Below are 21,314 nucleotides of genomic sequence, written 5' to 3' on the forward strand. Positions count from 1 at the left end.
CCTCATTCCACCACCAAGTCTCCTTATCTTCTTTCCTCCTTCCAGATGACACACCCAGCACCTTTCTCCCTGTCTCCCTGATCACTTCTGCTGTAGTTTCCCAGTCATCCGGCAGCACTACCTGACCACCCAGAGCCTGCCTCAACTTCTGTCTAAATTCCTCACAACATTCCTCCTTTTTCAGCTTCCACCACTTAGTTTTCTTCTCTATCTTTGACCTCTTCCTCTTACAGACCATCAGAGTCATCCTACACACCACCATCCTATGCTGTCTGGCTACACTCTCTCCCACTACCACTTTACAGTCACTAATCTCTTTCAGATTGCCTCTTCTACAAAGGATGTAGTCTACCTGTGTTCTCCTACCTCCACTTTTGTAAGTCACTCTATGTTCCTCCCTCTTCTGAAAATACGTGTTAACCACAGCCATGTCCATCCTCTTAGCAAAGTCTACTACCATCTGTCCTTCAAGGTTAGTTTCCTTAACTCCAAACTTGCCCATCACCTCCTCATCACCTTTATATTAAGTCTACTGTGTTCCCCTCACCAACATGTCCATTAAAATCCGCTCCTATCACCACTCTCTCACCCTTGGGAATACTCTCAATCACCTCATCGAATTAACACCAGAATCTCTCTTTCTCCTCTAACTCACAACCTACCTGCGGGGCATAACCACTAACAACATTCAACATCACCCCTTCAATCTCTAACTTCAGACTCATCACCCTGTCTGACACTCTCTTCACCTCCAGAACATTCCTCACAAACTCCTCCTTCAGGACCACACCTACCCCATTTCTCTTACTATCCACACCATAATAAAACAGCTTAGTCCTGCTCCTATACTACGAGCCTTGCTACCCTTCCACTTGGTCTCCTGTACACACAGTATATCCACCTTCCTTCTCTCCATCATATCAGCCAGCTCTCTACCAACAGGTATCATAGTACCAACATTCAGAGTCCCTATTCTCAGTCCTACACTCTTACCTTTCCTCTTCTCTCTCTGTCTGTGCACTCTCCTCCCTCCTCTACTCCTTCGACCAACAGTAGCCCAATTTCCACCCGCGCCCTGTAGGTCAACGGCGCCGATGGAAAAAGTCTTCAAATGTTTGCTGATAAAGACCAGACCATACAGCTGACTGATGCAACATTGGTTCAAAGAAGGCATGATAGTCTCCAGGCAGCCCCATCCACAGCAATCCCATGAGTCACTGGCTGACCATGAAGATCAATACCTTGCAGGGTCACCACCGGGCGACTAGACTCCAACCAGGGGTAGAAAGTCAGGATTGACGAAGTAGATCTGTAAGAAGAGACGACAGAGAAAGAGAGAGAGAGAGAGAGAGAGAGAGAGAGAGAGAGAAGAGAAAAATATTAGTTCTGATTGTTATCATTTGATGGACAATGTACATTATGTGTAGACAGGGACACCGGCACGACCAGCTATTACAGCATAACTAAAATGGAGAGCCAGAAGGTGACACAGACATGAGGGCTTCCTGGGATGTAAAGTGTCCCATCACTCCAAAGTCTGCAAACCTGGGAGAAATTAAGCATTTCGAAGACATGAATAAATTGAACCGATTGCTTCGCAAAACGATTCACTCTTTTGAAACTTTCGAAACACCACACGCTGACGACACCTGCTGGTCAAAATACTGTAAGGCAACAAGATCTAGGCCCAAATATAATGACACATTTACAGCATTTAGCAGACGCCCTTATACAGAGTGAGATACAAAAGTGCTTTTAATTCTATTTCATTGAATACATTAACAATATTAACAAAAAAATTTTTTTTAAATACACACATACAACAAACAGTGGAGAAAGTGCTAGTTCAAGTATTTCATGAAGAAGTAGGTCTTCAACTGTTGTTTGAAACGAGTGACTCAGCTCTTCGGACTCCTGGGGAAGTTCATTCCACTACCTCAATGCCAGAATAGAAAAGAGTCTTGTTGTATACTTACCTCTTACCCAGAGAGATGGTGGGACCAGTTGAGCAGTGTTGGTAGCTCTGAGGTTGCGAGGTGCAGTGCAAGGAGTGATGAGGGTACTCCTATGAGGTAAGAGGGAGCTGGTCCATTTTTGGCTTAATAGGCAATCATCAGTGCAGTTACCAAAAGCCAGTGATGGGAGCGCAGCAGTGGGGTGGTATGTGAGAACTTTGAAAACAGTTTGAAAACAAGTTGCAGCTGCATTTTGAATCATTTGCAGATGATGAATTGCATTCACAGCTAAACCAGCCAGCTGTGAGTTGCGGTAGTCTAGTCTTGAGATGACAAGAGACTGAACAAGTACCTGAGCAGCCTGTGTGGTCAAAAATTGCAGAATCCTTCTAATGTTGTAGAGAAGGAACCAACGTGAGTGAGTCACATTAGCAATATGCGAGAGAAAGGACAGTTGTTTGTCCATGGTTACCCCAAGGTAGCAAGCTGTGACTGAAGGGGAGATCAGATCGTTTTGAAGGGATATTGCAAGATCATGACCTGGGGATGAATCACCTGATGATCAGCAGTCATCCAAAATGGTATGTCTACCAGACATGCTGAAATCCGAACAGAAGCTGTGGTATCTGAGGGTGGGAAAGATAAGTTGAGTATCATCAGCATAGCAGTGGTAAGAGAACCTGTGTGTGGAAATATCTTTACCAAGAGAGTCAGTATACAGGGAGAAAAGAAGAGGCAAACTGTCAATTCCAGAGCCCACCTACCATCACTGTTTGAGACTCAGACAACAGAGGAGGGGAGATGAGTTTACTGGAAAGGTTACTGTACACGAGAGTGCCTATGACAGTACGAGGTGACTACAGAGATGGGTTTGAGGCACATATCTGCCGTCAACCAAGAGTGAGATTTAAATTATGCTTTCTATCAAAACAGTTAGAGGTTTTAGGGATACTTACAAACCTTCAATTTAAATGTGTAAACCCTGCCCACAATTCACACCTTAAAGGGACAATGAAATTACTCCTCATTAATCAGCTGAGAGATCTACTAAGCAAAGACTAACACTATAATATCAACAATGCTATTCAATATAACAAAATTCAAATCACACAACTCTAGAACAAAGCAAGTTAAGCAGATAGTACATAAGTCAGAATCCTACCTTGCCAGAAGACAATATATTTAAATAAATAGAGTTAAAGCACACTGGAGAGTGAGCTGGTTCACCTTCAGTTTAAATGAGTAAGCCCTGCCACTCCTTTTACAAAAACTTTTTTACCTTTTTACCAAAACCTATTTAATTTACAAAACAATCAAATCATTAAATAATATTAAATATTAATGTTTTTGTTATGTTTATTGTGAAGATCAATTTACATGCAATTATTATCACTAATTATTATCTCACGTCATTAAAGCTGCCTATAAAACATGCAAAGTGAAGGTGTAATGTTATGACTAAGGGAGACGGAGAGGAGATCTCTTGGATTATAAGGTGCTTTTTTGCATGTTGTTTCAAGCCTTATAAACCTGTGTGAAAGTGAAATTATGCTTTACAAAAATAAATCTGAGGCAAGAATAAAAACAAGACAAATATATCATTATGAATTTTTAAGTTAAATTAAGTTAACTTTTAAGTTGAAATTTTAAAGAGTTTTAGCACTTAAACAATTTGTTTTCTTGCACAAAACTTCTCCTGCTTTAGAAACAACTCTTTCACGTGGCATAGATGTAGCTGGCATATTGACAGATATTCTTTTGGCAAGTTGAAAGTGATGAGGTAAGAAAGGTTGATGTTTTGCCCAAAACTCCAGTGGATCACTTTTTGTCCTCCCCCTGTCCTCCTGCTGAAGTGGCTGCAGATAAGGTTGATGGCCGGTTTGATGCGAATGGTGGAAGCAGTTTTGATGTTTAGCACACATCTCACAATATTGTTTTCCAAATTGTTCATAACAACTGACCTTGGTCTTTTTACTCCACTCATTATAAAATATAATTCAAATGCCAAACTATCCACTTTTTCCGCCAACTCAATACCCCACATCATCTGGCCTTGGTTTGTTTGTTTTATTGTAGAATTTCATGTAAGGTGAATACGACTCATCCTGAAGAGAGCACTGATCATGGATCAGCACAAACACTCCCCCTAGTGGTAGCCATCGGGGTTGTGAAACTTTTCGAAAGATTAATGACGAAACGAAGCCTCGTTTGGTGAAGTCACGTGACTTGTCCAACTTAATACACTGAATCAGTGATTCAAAAGAAAAGATTTGTTTGATCAAACTAGAGCTACTGCATGTTATTACACATGTAACGTCCTGCTTTTACCTTTAAACTCGCAAGTTTGATAGAAATGGCTTCTCAAGAAGGTATGGATTAAATTTATCTTTAACTTAACTAACTTCAGAAAAGTGAAACTTATTCTTAAGGGATTTTATATAAAACACTAAAAAGGGTATCAGCTGTGGGAGATTTTACAAATGTAGCCTATTTATATAATGCAAAGGATTGTTCTGTTATCTATAGAATAAACAAACTGTGTAAAAATCTATATGGTTCATTATTTATTTAAAGATATATAATGTGTCGTTTATAAAGTGTCCTGTATATTTTAAGCCAAGCAGAAAAGGAACAACAGGCTTTTATAAATTCTGTGTTTAAGAGTAACCAGAGATTTCACACACTCTTGTTGTTTGCTCTATGCGGTGGTGAGACATGGTATTATACAGGTGACTTGGTGCTTTCACTTTATAAATAAGAGGAGAACTTATTGTAACATGATCATAGATAAACCATAACCTTACAATCCCCCTCCAACAGTTATTATATTGTGGGGCATGCACTAACAGCCCTTTGTGCACATTTGAGGTACGGACATAAATACTCAACTCTCTAGTCTAGGATTTAAACTGAGAGATTATAGTTAATTAAACTCTCTCTTTAATTAAAATTAATTAAAATTTTAATTTCATTTCAAATGAACACTAAACACAGAGCTGAAAATGAATTTATCAGTGAAATTTTACTTACTATGCTAAAAGGGACTGTAAATATCATCCAAAGTTTTTTTTGTAATGCAAGCAGGAAGGAGTGTAAGTCTTATCGTACCAGTGTTTGTGTAAAAATGAGTAAATAAAGTCTGCTACAAAGTTCTCCATGTTAGATTGTACTCTGATCCTCCAGTGTAAACATCCTTAAATCTATTCTAGCAAACTCAACCCCATGCTTCCATTCTATTAACTTACTTCCCCACCATGTTCCAATGTTTTCTGTTTGGAAACTGTATGTTTCATTTGCAAATAAAAAACAACAACAACAGAAAAAAACAGTATGCTTTGCCTGTACTGCAGTTTTTTTCAATTTATTTATTTACCAAAATGATATAAAAAATACTAGGAAGCATATCCATTCATGCATCACATTGATTTTAAATATATATGTATAGGTTTTTGTTAGAAAATATTTTTTAAACATCAGTTGTTGTTTGTTTTTTCATTATTGCATTTTCCCCATGGGTTAAAATGATCAGGATTACAAAAACAAGGTTGAAGATTACTTGTGGAAAATAACTTTGCTGTATCTTGGGTTAAAGTGTATGATAATAATATTACTTAATGTCATGTTTTTTAAAGTAATATGTAACTAAACATCCAGGTTAGACATTACATTATAACAAAGAGGATATTCACAGTACTGCCTACAGTACTACGGCAGTACTGCCTAACTGCCATTATATCAAAACTATATAAATCAAACTATGTTAAAGAATTAGACCTCTGATATTTTGAGTAAACTGTGGTCTGATTTTTGCATTGTCTGATTTCTACACAGATGCAGCAACACCTAGGAGGAAAAGAAGTAAGAGTCCACCTCCCACAAGTAAGTGAGACTACATTCATTTTGAAATTCGCAGGCAAAAAGTATGTATGCAAGCAGTGTTGTAAAATTATTTCACAATTAAACCAACGTTCCAAAAGCTAATATAAATAGAATTATTCACTGGGGCTGTCTGTGTGGTGGAACAGAAGAGCATTTGCCCTGTTGAAGTGTGATGATAAGTTGAGACTTATTTCAAACTGTTGACCATCTTCAGTGTTTTTAAGCTAAGGTAAGTTATATGGCATGACGTGTACAACCAAGCATAGAGCAGTGTACTGTGTGCTAATGTATGAGGTTTAATTATATTGCCTTAGTTGAGACTGCCTTTATAGACCCTTTGTTGTTGCCTCTCCTGAACCTGGCTCAAATTCTCTCTCAGTAAGTGACCCATTTGTGGAGCTCTGCTTTAGGTCCATATCCAGTGCACCCTGGACCTTTTGCTGATATATTTTCAATATTCAAAAATAGAAATACGCCAGCAAGGCCTGGGGAACCTCAGACAGTTTATGCTGATATGATTAATAATAAGTGTAATAAGAGCTTTTTATAATCAGTTTACACTTTTCTACCACATCCCCCTACATAAGAGTAAACTGATAAATTATGTTTTCTGTGCAGAAACATATGTATGTTTGTTTCATACAGTTGTGGAAGTTTGGAGAAAATAGCACACTCGTATTCACAGGCAAGCGTAAAAGGTTCATAATTTATTATGCTTCTGTACAACCGGAATAACGCTCTTTGTTTGTATAGACATTTTTCTAAACACAGAGACTAAGCAAGAAAAACATTGTCAGTCATTGGCTACATTACAAGGCCTGATCAGATAAGGTGCAACCTTTAGTCTAACTAAGCTGGTTCAGATCATCTCATCTCCAGTGCATTCTGACCCTCAATCAGCTTCCCAAAAAATTTCTAGTCACAAATATAGACAAAATGGTCAGGCTTGCCTAAAGAAGACTTATTTTGTGTAGCTGACTGCTTTGAATTAGATTGTGATTTTCTCAACCTTATTTCTGCTTCTAATTTCCACAAATTAAAGTCTATCCAAGTTCCTGTCACTTTGTTTTTTTCCTTTTGTTTTCATTGTCTTTCTCTATTTGAGTCCCTTGAAGGGGGTTAAATTAATTCATTCATTCATTCATTCATCTTCTACCGCTTATCCGAACTACCTCGGGTCACGGGGAGCCTGTGCCTATCTCAGGCATCATCGGGCATCAAGGCAGGATACACCCTGGACAGAGTGCCAACCCATCGCAGGGCACACACACACTCTCATTCACTCACACACTACGGACAATATTCCAGAGATGCCAATCAACCTACCATGCATGTCTTTGGACCGGGGGAGGAAACCGGAGTACCCGGAGGAAACCCCCGAGGCACGGGGAGAACATGCAAACTCCACACACACAAGGCGGAGGTGGGAATCGAACCCCAACCCTGAAGGTGTGAGGCGAACGTGCTAACCACCAAGCCACCGTGCCTCACGAGTAAATTAATTTTCTGCGTGATATTCTGAATTTTCCATTGAAATATTTCATGAAGTCTTTGCTGCTGCACACTGTGTTTTTTACAGTGTTTTTATTCCTAGTAAATTTTGCCACAATATCAAACAAAAAAATTAGAGACTTTTAAGTGGACCTACAATATCTAAGGTGTAGCAAAACTGGTCATGTTCTGTGGGGTCAGACTGTGATCCAAGTATGGATTATAATTTTAGGAGACTATTAGTAAATCTCTCTGCAGTACAAGATGTAAATGTATGCTTAACACAGTGATGTGGCAAATTTAAACAAAATGAGAATGGTCTGGGATTCCACAATCAGAAGTGTGACTATATTTTCTGTTTAATCCAAAGTTTATAATATTAAGACTCATGACCTCCATCATGAGTGGTTTCTATTTCATTATGATTAACCCCTACTGAATCTAAGATGGACATTACTGCTGCTCTCTAAGGATCTTCTAATTTATCTAAATAAATAAAGTCTCCCACAATGAATAGTCTAAAGAAACAACTAGGTTTGAAATGAAATCTGCAAATTCACAGAGTAATTCAGAATATGACCTGTAACATATATGAGGTCTGTAAATAACAATTAGAGGAATTGACTCAGTCGACTCAGGACAGGCTGGAATAGGTAAACACAATTAGAGAAGGCAGAGAAACACACATACACACACACACACATTCTCAGATCGCTGAGGAAAGAAAAAGAGAGAGCGAGAGATGGACCTATGATAATTTGTTCATTCTCCTACACACCTACAGTGAACACTCCTGCTGTGCCTGATAAACCAAGCCTCCACCTGCTACAGAAATTATCAATATATTTTTTCACATGGGTCCAGTTATGAGTCAAACTGTAACATAATTAAGAAAAGCTGTGAATCCATCTGCCTGCTACTTCATTTTATAAAAAACATTTAACTATTAACTGCCTTTTTTTATTATAGATATAACTAATGGATTGACTTTATATTAAAACATGCTGGTGTCATGCATCCTGGTGTCATGATTCAGCCTGGACTTTTGGCCATGTGCTATTGTTGTCGTTCCTCGTCACGTGTCTGCCCCACCTTCGTCTTCTCCTCCCTGTCACCACACCTGCTCCTTGTTGTGTCTTCATTGTCTTGTATATTTAAGTGAGCCGCGTTGCCGATGGCAGCGTGGAATCATTAGTTACGTGTACCCCTCGTCATGTCTAGTCCTTGTTAAATGTTGTCATTTGTATTGTTTTAGTTATCGTCATTTTGTCTATGTCTTATTTATTTATTAAACCCCCTTCATTTGAAGCTATCCTGCGTACGGGTCTGTCTCCTTCCATCCCGGTTGTGACACCTGGTCATAGTTTTTATTTCTTTGTTTGTTTGTTTGTTTGTTTGTTTGGGTGATTTCTGTTGCCATTTTTCAAACTCTGTCTGAATGTGGCGCTAATAGTTATGGACTTGTAGCTTATGCATTTTTGATATCTTTTGTACAGTGTCTGAGCTGAGGATCGTTCTGTTGGGGAAGAGACTCCAACACACCAGCATGGTAGGAAATTTTATACTGGGAAGAGCTGCATTTGAGACTGAAGCTCCTCCAGATTCAGTAAAGCAGCTCTGTGAGAGGGCCAGTGGACATGTGGAAGGAACGTACATCACCATCATCAATGCAGCTCATTTATTTAACTCACCACTAAAACCTGAGGAACTGAAAGAGTGTGTAGATCTTTGTGCTCCAGGACCTCATGCATTTTTACTTTTGATAGAGTATCACAAATTCACAGATGAAGACAAGAACCATCTAGGATCATTACTAAACTGCTTCAGTGAACAAGCAATAAACTATGCCTTTGTGATTGGTATAAAGCAGGATTCTAAAAAGAGAAAGTCTGGAGGACAGTCAGACGCTTCTAAAAAGTTAATAGAGGAATGTGGTCAGAGGTATCGTAAATATAAGCAACTACAGAAAAATAAGAAGTCACGTGGTCAGATTTTTCATGACATCAGAAATGTGTTCAAAAAGAATGGAGGAAATTGTCTCATATGTGAGCGTTCTAAAGATGTGCATGAGAAATTTATCCAAAGTGATGAAAACCTTGAGAGAGAGGGAGAGAGGACAACACAAGATCTTTCTGATGACACAAAGGAGAAATCATCTTTAATGGGAAGTGTCTTGAATAAAATTGGTAAGTTCACAAATGTTTTTTGTCTTAAGCATTAAGCCAAATTAATCTTTAGGAAAATCCACATTCCAAGTACAGCTGTTGTAGAATGTGCAGTACTGTCTTGGGTTTATTTATTTCAATTAATGTGTTAATATTTTTCTGTATCTTGTTATTCATTTTATTCAATGTTTGGATTTTGACTAAATTATTTAGGCAATAATTTCACCAATGCAACAATTAGATATTCATCAGCATCTCTGAATTTGAATACGTGAAATTTAAATTTAAATAATTGATTGCGGATTCAAATCGGACAGAGATTTTTTTGCATGAAAGCTTAAGTCAAAACAAAACATTTTAGAAAGCATCACAGAAGTCAATAATGTTAATTAGTTTCACATATAGAAGTCTAACAATTTTATTTTCTCATTTCTCTTCCATTTCAGTGCGAGAAAGTGATTCCTCATTGCCACTGTTGAACTTGGTCTTGTGTGGAAGTGATGAAGCATTAAAGACCTCCATATCAGAGCTCATATTGGGCCAGAGAGACGTGAAGACTGGAATAGTTGACAGATATCGTCTCAGGCTGGAGGTGATGCCAAGTCTCTACAACACTCATCTCTCAGATGAGGAAGTGATGCAAGAGATTCTTCGCTGTATCTCTCTTGATAATCCTGTCCACGCTTTTCTTTTCATCATTCCTGTTGGTCCTCTCACAGATGATGTCAAAGGAGAAATAGAGATGATTCAAAGAATCTTTGGTTCAAGAGTCTGTGATCATAGTTTAGTTCTTTTTACCAGAGAGAATTTTGATGAAGCTGCTGCAAGTAAATTTGTAGAGAAAAGTTCAGAAATGGAAGAAATTCAAAACATGTGTGGGGACAGATATATGATCTTGGAGAAAGAAAAAAAAAGGAGATATAAACAGGTGACAGAACTGATAGAGAGAGTAACACATATGAAGATATTCTCTTCATTTGAATATATTGTCTTCTGGTAAAGTAGGTTCCTGACTTTTGTATACTATCTGCTTAACTCACTTTGTTCTAGAGTAGTGTGATTTGAATTGTTATATTCTATACCATTGTTGATTTTTATAGTGTTGGTCCTTGTTGTTCTCTCAGCTGATTAATCAGGAGTAGTTTCAGTCTACCTTAAGGTGTGAATTGGGGGCAGGGCTTACCTATTTAAATTGAAGGTGAACCAGCCTACTCTTCAGTGTGCTTTAACTCTCTTCATTTGAATATATTGTCTTCTGGTAAAGTAGGTTCCTGACTTTTGTATACTATCTGCTTAACTCACTTTGTTCTAGAGTAGTGTGATTTGAATTGTTATATTCTATACCATTGTTGATTTTTATAGTGTTGGTCCTTGTTGTTCTCTCAGCTGATTAATCAGGAGTAGTTTCAGTCTACCTTAAGGTGTGAATTGGGGGCAGGGCTTACCTATTTAAATTGAAGGTGAACCAGCCTACTCTTCAGTGTGCTTTAACTCTCTTCATTTGAATATATTGTCTTCTGGTAAAGTAGGTTCCTGACTTTTGTATACTATCTGCTTAACTCACTTTGTTCTAGAGTAGTGTGATTTGAATTGTTATATTCTATACCATTGTTGATTTTTATAGTGTTGGTCCTTGTTGTTCTCTCAGCTGATTAATCAGGAGTAGTTTCAGTCTACCTTAAGGTGTGAATTGGGGGCAGGGCTTACCTATTTAAATTGAAGGTTCTCCGCTACAGACGCTAGCGTCTGTAGCGGTTTGTAAGTATCTCTCTCTCTCTCTCTCTCTCTCTCTCTCTCTCTCTCTCTCTCATTGTAAACTTTGTGTCTAATACTGTTTTGCTATATTCTACCATACCTTAATTCTCACTCTTGACTGCAAATATGTGCCTTAAACCCATCTCTGTACTCAATTCCTACACTCGCAGACACTCTCGTCCACAGAGCAGAGGTCACAATCCCAGTAACCTCATCTACCCTCCTCTGTTGTGTAAGTCTCAAACAGTGGTGGTAGGTGGGCTCTGGAATTGCCAGTCTGCTGTGAAAAAAGCTGATTTTATCTCTGCTTTAACTTCCCATTACTCCTTTGATTTTCTTGCGCTAACAGAGACCTGGATATCCCCACAGAACACTGCTACACCAGCTGCTTTATCCTCTGCCTATGCTTTCTCTCACTCACCACGAGAAACAGGCAGGGGTGGTGGTACAGGTTTATTGCTGTCAAAGAAATGGTGCTTTACACCTCTCCTCTTGTCTCATTTAACCATCTCCTCTTTTGAATTCCATGCCATTTCAGTTACCTCTCCAATTAACCTTGTTATCATTGTTGTTTACCGCCCTCCTGGTCCCCTAGGTGACTTCTTGGAAGAAATGGACACACTGCTTAGTGCTTTCCCTTCTGATAGCTCCCCCCTGACAGTGCTTGGTGACTTCAACCTCCCCTCTGACAAGCTACATTCTTCTTCCCTCCTGTCTCTTCTTGACTCATTCACACTCACACTCAACAGCTACATCCCCACACACAAAGGAGGCAATGTGCTGGACCTGGTTTTCACCCGTCCTTCTCCAGCTACAGACGTGACTGCTACCCCACTACACGTCTCTGATCATCACCTGGTATCCTTTACCATCACTCTCCCTACCCTACCTAAAACTACCTCTCACCCCCTCGCTCTAACCCGCCGCAACCTTTACTCTGTCTCCCCTTCTTCTGTAGCTTCTGGCACTCTTTCTTCCCTTCCTGATCCTGAGTCTTTTTCCTCACTGCCCTTGGACTCGGCCACAGATACTTTCCTCTCATCTCTTTCCTCAACTATGGACTTCCTCTGCCCTATGTCCACTAAACCCAAGAAAACTTCTTGTTCTGCTCCTTGGCTTTCAGATGTGCTGCGCAACAATCGAAGAGAGCTAAGATCATCAGAGAGAAAGTGGAAGAAATCACAACTTGATGCAGATCTTGATTCTTACCGAACACTCATGGCCAAGTTCTCCTCAGATGTGACTTCTGCCAAGACTTCCTTCTACAAGGAAAAGCTTGAAGCTTCCTCACATGACCCTCGGAAATTCCACAACATCATCTCTTCTCTGCTCAACCCCCCGGCTCCACCTTCTTCATCCTCCCTGACTGCAGAAGACTTTGCTTCTTTCTACCAGGAGAAGATTGAGGAAATCTGCCGGACCTTCACTTCAGCCCCGACTGCACTTACATCTCAGAGTATGGACTCCCCTACACCTTTGTTGTCACATTTCTCAACTGTAACAGCAGAAGAGATTCTAAAACTCATCCAGTCTTGCAATCCTACCACCTGCCCATTGGATCCACTCCCTTCCATTTTGCTGCAGACCATCTCGCAAGACCTTCTGCCCTTCATTACAACTATCACCAATAGATCCATAGCATCTGGTCAGGTACCAACTACCTTCAAGAGAGCAAGGGTTATTCCCATCCTGAAGAAACCTGCTCTGGATCCATCAGACATCAGTAACTACAGACCGGTATCACTTCTCTCGTTTCTTTCAAAAATTCTTGAACGCATTGTCTTTAATCAACTGTCTGTCTATCTCTCACAGAACAACCTCCAAGACCCCAACCAGTCTGGCTTTAAAGCAGCTCATTCCACAGAGACAGCCCTTTTAGATGTCTCTGAGAAACTACATGCTGCTAGATCAGCCAATCTCTCATCTGTCCTTATCCTCCTTGACCTTTCAGCAGCGTTTGATACGGTCAACCATAAGACTCTCTTAGCCACCCTCAGGAGTCTTGGGATATGCGGATCAGCTTGGGAATGGTTCGCTTCCTACCTGGAAGGACGCTCATATCAGGTAACATGGAGGGGAGTGACATCTGCTCCACGCAGACTCTCCACTGGCTTCCCACAAGGCTCAGTACTTGGTCCTCTTCTTTTCTCCCTGTATACTCACTCTCTTGGTGAAGTTATTTCCTCACATGGGTTCTCTTACCACTGCTATGCTGATGATACACAACTTATCTTCTCTTTCCCACCCGCAGATGCCACAGCTTCTGACCGGATCTCTGCATGTCTGGCAGAAATTTCATCATGGATGACTGCTCATCAGTTAAAGCTTAATCCTAGCAAAACTGAGCTGCTCTTCATCCCAGGTGATTCATCCCCAGGTCATGATCTTGCTATATCCTTGCACAACGATCTGATCTCCCCTTCAGCCACAGCTCGCAACCTTGGGGTAACCATGGACAATCAACTGTCCTTTTCCTCTCATGTTGCTAATGTGACTCGCTCATGTCGGTTTCTTCTCTACAACATTAGAAGGATTCGACCATTTCTGTCCACACAGGCTGCTCAGGTACTTGTTCAGTCTCTTGTCATTTCTAGACTGGATTACTGCAATGCACTGCTGGCAGGTCTACCTATGAACGCAATCCGTCCTCTGCAAATGATCCAAAATGCAGCTGCCCGGCTTGTTTTCAACCTGCCAAAGTTCTCTCATACCACCCCGCTGCTGCGATCCCTCCACTGGCTTCCGGTAGCTGCACGCATCAGATTCAAAACACTGATGCTGGCCTACAAAGCCAAAAATGGACCAGCTCCCTCTTACCTCAAAGCCCTCATCACTCCTCGCACTGCACCCCGCACCCTCCGATCTACCAGCACTGCTCGACTGGTTCCACCATCTCTCAGGGTAAGAGGCAAGTATACTACAAGACTCTTCTCTGTACTGGCACCAAGGTGGTGGAACGAACTTCCCCTAGAGGTCCGGACAGCTGAGTCACTGGCTATTTTCAAGCGGCGGTTGAAGACCTACTTATTCAGGAAACACTTCAACTAGCACTTCTTTCATTATCTTTTGCATTTAAATTAAAAAAAAAAAAAAAAAAAAAAAAAAAAAAAAAAACCACACCTTTGACACTTTCATTGTAACTTTGAACAAATGTTTTAAACTCATGGTATCTTAAGTATGTAACTTAGTGATCCAGCATTAATGTATTCAATGTTAGAGATTTAAGCACTTATGTACGTCGCTCTGGATAAGGGCGTCTGCCAAATGCTGTAAATGTAAATGTAAATGAAGAAGATTTATTCTCTCCAAATGTATATTGAGGCACAGAAAGATGGAGTTAAACAGCCACTAGAGGATGAACTGGCTGAAATGAAGAAGCAATTTAAAGCAAAACCACAGGATGCATGTGAGTAGTTAAATATCTGTGTAAACATTAATTAAATATATACATTACTTATACACTGTTAGCCCGGATTTAGTTTCTACTTAAATATTCAAGCATAATACACTAAAACAAAAAAGTTTGATGACATCACTTTATAATTTTAAGTATATTCTACTAATTTGTTGGCATAGTCCAATGTGCAAATAATTTGAAGTACAATGAGCTTAAATTGGGGCGTGCTTAGTGGTTAGCACGTTCGCCTCACACCTCCAGGATCGGGGTTTGATTCCCGCCTCCACCTTGTGTGTGTGGAGTTTGCATGTTCTCCCCGTGCACTCCGGTTTCCTCCCCCGGTCCAAAGTCTGTATACGTGAGTGAATGAGAGTGTGTGTGTTTGCCCTGCGATGGGTTGGCACTCCGTCCAGGGTGTATCCTGCCTTGATGCCCGATGACGCCTGAAATACAGGCACAGGCTCCCCGTGACCCGAGGTAGTTCGGATAAGCGGTAGAATATCAGTGTGTATCAAGGTATCAGTGTGTGTGTTTTCCTTATTTTAACAGTCTTTATTGCAGCTTGCTCTTACACACAAATACATACAGACATATAATACAAAACAAAAACAGTCCAAAACTGATTTCAGTCACGTACTGAGTCGAAGTTTTCTGTCTTTGATGCGGTTGTGTGGATTCAGGCACTGTTGGCGAGGAACTGGGATGTGAGTATAACTCCGAGAGTTGTAAAAACCTCATTTAAACTTTCGCCATTTCGACGGGCATTTTTAGACACTGGCTAACTTACCTGTGTAATGTATATTTAGCTAACTGTGGGGGGAGGGGTTTTGGGGCAGCGGTGGAATTTTTTTTTTTAACATTTACCGGTTCGTTGGCTTTTTATCCACAACTAATCGATATCTAACGCTAGATCACTTTCTCACGCGAGTTGCTGATCACAGGCAGTAAAAACACGATTTTAACCAGTTACACTGCCTTTAGGCTTTCACCTGGCCGGCTGCAAGCAGCGTTTTTTCCAAGAAGATAGCGGGAACACGTGCGGCTGTTTTTTACACGGTTTACCACAGCCTATTGTATCTGGTAAGTTCCTTTAAGACAACGTAAGCGAATATGTGTATCTTAAGATGTGTATGTGACTTAAAATGCCCTATATTAAAGCTAATTCGCCGTAAACTAGCAAAATAAGTGTGATGTCAGTGTTCATACTTTTCCAGTCTGTTAGGTTTCATAAGGTAAATGTTGTTAATGTTTGCTCATTTGCAGGAAAATAAAGAGAAATGCTTAGAGTTAAGTCTAAAGAAACATTAAATAATGGTTTGGAAGTGCAAGTATTGTCCTTTTAGCTGTGAAAAAAGAGCACAATTGTTTAAACATTACAGGCTAAAACACGGAGGTTATACCAGAACCGAGCCTTTTCCTTGTTTACATCAGGAATGTCTGTGCACATTTAAATCATTAACTGCACTAAAAGTCCCGCATTCACACAAAAACTCCAGATCAGCAACAAAGTACAGATATACCAACTAAGTTTAGTTGTCTGTCGTGTGGATTTACAGTCTTGTTCAGAGAGTGACTTTTTCACTCACCTGCATCGTGCACATCTAAAAGTTAATCATAAAGTCAGATGCCCTTATGAAGACTGTAATTTTGAAAGCAGTGTTTACTCCACATTCAAAGCACACAAGAGTAAAGTACACAAACAACAGATCTCAAAGAGGTTTAAATCAGAAATTGTTGGAGACAATATTATAAGCCATGACAGTAATGCTTCACAAGAGCAGAAGTCAGATGCTAATGATATTGAGGACGCAGAAGAGTTGAATGAGGTAACTGAATGTGATCTGTACGATTTAGAAAAACAGCTCGAGCACAGCTTGGCATCTTTACTACTAAAGATGCACACTGTTTTGCACATACCAGAGAGTGCAGTGCAAGATGTGATAGAGCAGCTCTGTCAAATCAATAAGCTCTCACAACCACTTGTACAACACAGAGTCAGGGGCATATTAAACAAATATTGTGCTGACATGGATGAGACTGTTATTAAAGAGATTATCAGTGCTGTGTCAGAAAGTAACATGATGACACATTGTTCCAAAGATGGAACTTTAGGAACTGCCAAAAAAAGAGCAGCCTATGTGCGTAGAGAGTTTCCACTGGTAAATCCAATTGAATATGTTGTGGAGAAAGGCAAAAAAACTCTTGCATATGTTCCCATTGTTCCTATGCTACAGAAGTTGCTTAACAAAACAGATGTTTTAGACAAAGCTATGTCAGAAAAAGTACATGTCCCTCAGGAATTCAGATCATATGCTGATGGGCAATACTTTACTGAAAATCCATTTCTTGCAAAAGATGAGTTCACAATTGCTCTTGTACTTTACATTGATGACTTTGAAGTCGCCAATCCTCTTGGAACATCAAAGCTAAAACACAAGATGTGTGCAGTATACTGGGTTATTGCAAACATACCTTCAAAATATCGGTCAACCCTCAGCTCTATCCAACTTGCTCTACTGTGCAATACCTCCACAGTCAAGGAGTGTGGTTATGCAAAAGTTTTCCAACCTTTGATCTATGATCTAAAATTATTGGAGCAGAATGGCGTTTACCTGGAGCAACTAGGTGCCAGTGTGAAAGGTACACTCTTGTATGTTGCAGCTGACAATCTTGCTGCCCACTCTCTTGCAGGTTTCCTGGAGAGTTTTACTGTCGACAAATTCTGCAGATTCTGTTTGGCAAGCAGTAGAGACACTCAACAACTACAGGTATGTTCTGGTTTCTTTCAACTCCGAGACAAAGAGTCCCATGACAGGCAGGTGCAGGAGATGAGAGAGGACCCAGGAATGACTCGAGCTTATGGTGTGAAAGGAGCATGTCCTTTAACTGAGAACCTTGAGCACTTTCATGTGGTCAGTGGGTACCCTCCTGACATCTTGCATGATATTTTGGAAGGTATTGTTCCAGTTGAATTGTCCCTGTGCCTTACAGACCTGATAGGCAAATCTTATTTCACCCTAGATATGCTGAATCAGGCCATCAGGTATTTTAAGTACTCATTTAGTGACAAAACAGATCGACCTCAGGTTATTGGAAAGGGATTTTCCAGTAAAGGGACCATTGGTGGAAATGGCCATGAGAACTGGTGTCTCATAAGGCTCCTTCCATTTCTTATTGGTCACAGTGTCCCTGAGGGTGACAACACTTGGGAAATTCTCATGCTTCTCAAAGATATTACTGAGCTAGCAGTAGCACCAAAGCATACAGAAGAGACACTTAACTTTCTGGACTGTAAGATATCAGAGCACAGGCGCTTGCTGCAGTCAACATTTCCAGATTTTCGTTTAAGGCCAAAACATCACTTTGTGGAACATTATCCTCAGCTTGTAAGGAAATTTGGTCCCCTGTCTGAGGTTTGGACAATGCGGTTCGAGGGGAAGCATAAATTCTTTAAGAGGGTAATTCGCACTGCTCAGAACTTTAAAAATGTTGCCATGACACTTGCTACAAAACACCAGAAGGCAGTCAGTTACCATCTCGATTGTAGCTCATTTTTCAGACCATCAGTTGAGATGTCAAAGGTTACTCCAGTTTTGCTTGCCACCTTCCCTCACTGTGTGCAGACAGCAATTGCTCAAAACTTTACAACACCAGAGTCGGTGCTTGTAGCGGCATCTGTCAGTGTAGATGGAATCAAGTATCATCCAGGCATGATACTGTCTTCTGGGTCATGCTCTGGACGATTTGTAATTTGCTAAACAGCTGTCTGTCATTTTTTTCCCCCAGATGGCTATGGAACAGAAATTAACAATGCGAGTTATCGTCTCCGAGGGAGATATAAGAAAGATGACAATGAACCCTCGACCATACATACTTGAAGATTTGATTAGCTGGCTCAAAGGCACTCTCCAAACAAACTACAATTTTACCTTACAGTACCAAGATCCTGAATTTAATAATGAATTATGCAACCTCACAGACTTGTCTGAGCTCCCAGATAAACCAACAGTTAAAATCATCCCTATCGTTGAGCTTGTACCAGTCCCTGGAGGTTCTGAATTATGTAGTGACACAGGCAGCCAGGCAGACACAGAGATCCTGTCCATCTCTTTGGATAGAAGTTCTCAGTGGCCAGAGGTATTTGAAATTCCCAAATTTCAAGTCGATGTAGAGTATAGACTACGCCAAGGTAACCTGCAGTATCTCAGGGATGCAACCTTTCTTAAAGTCACAAAAGAACTAAAGCATGACATACTCGAGAAATTGGCTGAGACCATGTATGCATTTAAAGCATACCCAACGAAAGAAGATTTTGAGACTGTTGCTAAGGCTTTAGTGCAAACACACCCATGCCTTAAAGAAACCGGGTCACCCTCTGGCTGGAACGGTTGGAAGAATAGCCTTAAGTTCAAAATGGGTAATTATAGAACCAAAATGCGGCAGCTGGGTCGACTTGATGTTACTGTCAATGGTGGCAAGCGAGGAAGTGACACTACAAATGGCGATCCTCCCAACACACAGATCAAGAAGCCAAAGAAAGGGGAAATAAATTTCCTGCCTGATTTTCCAGAGGGGATGAATGACCAGACCATGGAAGTAGCTCGTGAGGTTCTGGTCAATGAAATGATGAAGACAAAGCCAAAGGAATCCCTGGTTAAGAAAGAGATGGATGTGACATTTGCTTTTCGCAGAAAGGAGATTGTCAAAGAGAAGCCTGCCATCAGCCAGCTGGTGCCAGCCAGCTCTTTTTACAGAAAATCAGGTTTGTGTTAAGTGTCTACATATCATGTAGTGTTGAGTATGTCAGATTAAAACAGTGTGAACATTGACTGATTCATTGTTTGCCATGTTTCAGGTTTCTTATGAATTTGGCAGAGTGGTAGGGAAAAATCTCAGAGAAAACTTCTTGGATGCACTTGACCATTTGACTCCAAGCCTCATTAACCTCTTCAAAAAGAAGAAAGGCCTTACTGGTCAGCTTTTGGCTGAACTTTTATGCCAGACAAAGGTAAGTTAACATATCTACATCAGTCCTGTTTTCCTATGAAGCATTTCCTTTTTATGAATTTTTTTACCTCTGCATTCTGTATTCTCATAATTTTATCTCCTATTTCCAGTTTATTTTTTCCTAATCTCTTCTTTTCATTTCTTGTAAATTACAGTCAGTATCCTTATAAAGTGTTTTATTCAATGTCCACTATCGTCTAGACAACTGAGCCAACAGACGTCAGATGCCTTTGTCTTCGGGGACTTCCGGTCATCTTGGGCGATGATCCTTCTGCTTTCTTCAAGACCTGCTTTGTAAGCAAATTAATTTTTTTATAAATGTTGCAGATGCATGTTCTTTGTGTTTATTTTATTTTCAAACCATTAATCAGGACTATGTGCTACAGATTTATTCAGTATTTCAGACTTGGACTTTTTTTTTTATTTATTTTTAACCATAAAATTGTCTGTATGTTTAATCAGTAAACTAGACCTTAATCATGAAATTAACTGAAAAAACTTGGCTGAAAGAATATGGGTTCAGTTAACAATAAATATTTTGCTGTAATTGTACAGTGAAAAGGAAGCTGAACAAGCCAGGCCTCATATCTTGTATGAAGAGAGTGTCTTTTACTATATGTCAGTGTACAGTGTTTCTTCTTAGGGTATTTTTATTGTTAACATTTTGAAAATGTATGTGCTAACTAACACACAATTGTACATTTGTTTCTCCGTAAGGACACAGCTGACAATGACTTGTACAGGCAAACTCCAGTGGGATTGCTTTTCATCGGTGAAGAGAACCTTAAGCTGAACCCGTCCAAAGTGGGAATCATCTTGGAAGGGAATGTGGTGATGTATGACCTGGCCAACCTTCCTCAGGCCTTCTGGGTCCTTTTTGGACTGATATATGCCCTGCACCTGGACTATCCCAAATACATGAAAAACACTTTTTGCTTTGTTCAGCAGGTGATGTTAAACCTGGGTAAAAGTGAGCTGGCACCCAAAATTCAGACTCTGAAAAACCAACTTACAGTGTAAAGAGGTGTTGTTACACTATTTCTCCAGATATGAGAAATATTGTTTGTTCTTTTAGAAAAGCGACTTGTTTGCACTGTTATGCCCTTTTTATATTTTATGTTATTGGATTGGCACTGATATGTCTGGTTTCATTCAGATTAACAAACCAAAAACTGAGGAAAATCAGTTTGCAGTGTTAAGTGGTGTTCTGAATCGTTGCACTACTGCTCCTGATACCAGGTGCCTAGTTTTGTGCTTTTAGAAAAACAACCTGTTATGTGTATGTTCACAATAAAGCATTTTAACCCTAACCAGGGTGTTTTCAACAAATGTTTCATCTGATTCCTTGATCGGAATAAGTGTTTATAATGCACCAGATTAAAAACTGAAATAATAATTTAATGATGATACCTGAACTAGGGGAAGAAAGATAAGTAAGCTACAACTAGGTATTTGGTACATTATACTTAAGATATTAAGTGTATTAATTGTGCAAAGGAGTTAAGTTGGCAAAACATGTCGAGTTAAATCAATTTTGAATTGAGTGTAATGTACTTAACATTTTAAGTTAAATGTACTTAGGTTTTCATTACACATTACTTATTTTTTTAAGGCAACCGGTTTCCTCAAATTTTTTTAAGTAAATTCAACTTATCCGGGTTTACA

The 21,314-nt window shown here is 39.9% G+C and overlaps 2 protein-coding genes across 3 annotated transcripts; both read left to right on the forward strand.

Annotated features, from left to right (window-relative positions):
- Positions 1 to 4,213: 4,213 nt before the first annotated feature.
- Positions 4,214 to 11,262, forward strand: LOC132844234 (GTPase IMAP family member 4-like). Its single transcript, XM_060867460.1, has 4 exons — positions 4,214 to 4,324; positions 5,787 to 5,834; positions 8,822 to 9,511; positions 9,937 to 11,262. The coding sequence occupies exons 1-4, from the start codon at positions 4,309 to 4,311 to the stop codon at positions 10,488 to 10,490; spliced, it is 1,308 nt and encodes a 435-aa protein (XP_060723443.1). The 5' UTR covers positions 4,214 to 4,308; the 3' UTR covers positions 10,491 to 11,262.
- A 3,268-nt stretch (positions 11,263 to 14,530) lies between these two features.
- Positions 14,531 to 20,908, forward strand: LOC132844233 (uncharacterized). Of its 2 annotated transcripts, XM_060867459.1 has the most exons (7): positions 14,531 to 14,651; positions 15,624 to 15,722; positions 17,334 to 17,410; positions 18,429 to 19,404; positions 19,498 to 19,650; positions 19,851 to 19,943; positions 20,367 to 20,908. In XM_060867459.1, the coding sequence occupies exons 1-5, from the start codon at positions 14,531 to 14,533 to the stop codon at positions 19,506 to 19,508; spliced, it is 1,284 nt and encodes a 427-aa protein (XP_060723442.1). In that variant the 3' UTR covers positions 19,509 to 19,650; positions 19,851 to 19,943; positions 20,367 to 20,908. The 2 variants fall into 2 exon arrangements, with proteins under 2 accessions (XP_060723442.1, XP_060723441.1); XM_060867458.1 differs by lacking the exons at positions 14,531 to 14,651; positions 15,624 to 15,722 and having other exon boundaries at positions 16,840 to 17,410.
- Positions 20,909 to 21,314: the final 406 nt, after the last annotated feature.

The sequence above is a fragment of the Tachysurus vachellii genome, chromosome 4 (genome assembly GCF_030014155.1).
Source record: "Tachysurus vachellii isolate PV-2020 chromosome 4, HZAU_Pvac_v1, whole genome shotgun sequence".
NCBI classification, from domain to species: domain Eukaryota; kingdom Metazoa; phylum Chordata; class Actinopteri; order Siluriformes; family Bagridae; genus Tachysurus; species Tachysurus vachellii.

What these genes read in the sequence shown, in the direction of transcription:
- LOC132844234 (XM_060867460.1), top strand. An exon ending in TAAGAGTCCACCTCCCACAA is followed by an intron (nt 5,835 to 8,821) that starts GTAAGTGAGACT and finishes TCTTTTGTACAG; the next exon opens with TGTCTGAGCTGAGGATCGTT. An exon ending in AAGTGTCTTGAATAAAATTG is followed by an intron (nt 9,512 to 9,936) that starts GTAAGTTCACAA and finishes CTTCCATTTCAG; the next exon opens with TGCGAGAAAGTGATTCCTCA.
- LOC132844233 (XM_060867458.1), top strand. Translation starts at nt 16,868, where the DNA reads ATGCTACAGAAGTTGCTTAACAAAACAGATGTTTTAGACAAAGCTATG. An exon ending in GAGACACTCAACAACTACAG is followed by an intron (nt 17,411 to 18,428) that starts GTATGTTCTGGT and finishes TTTTTCCCCCAG; the next exon opens with ATGGCTATGGAACAGAAATT.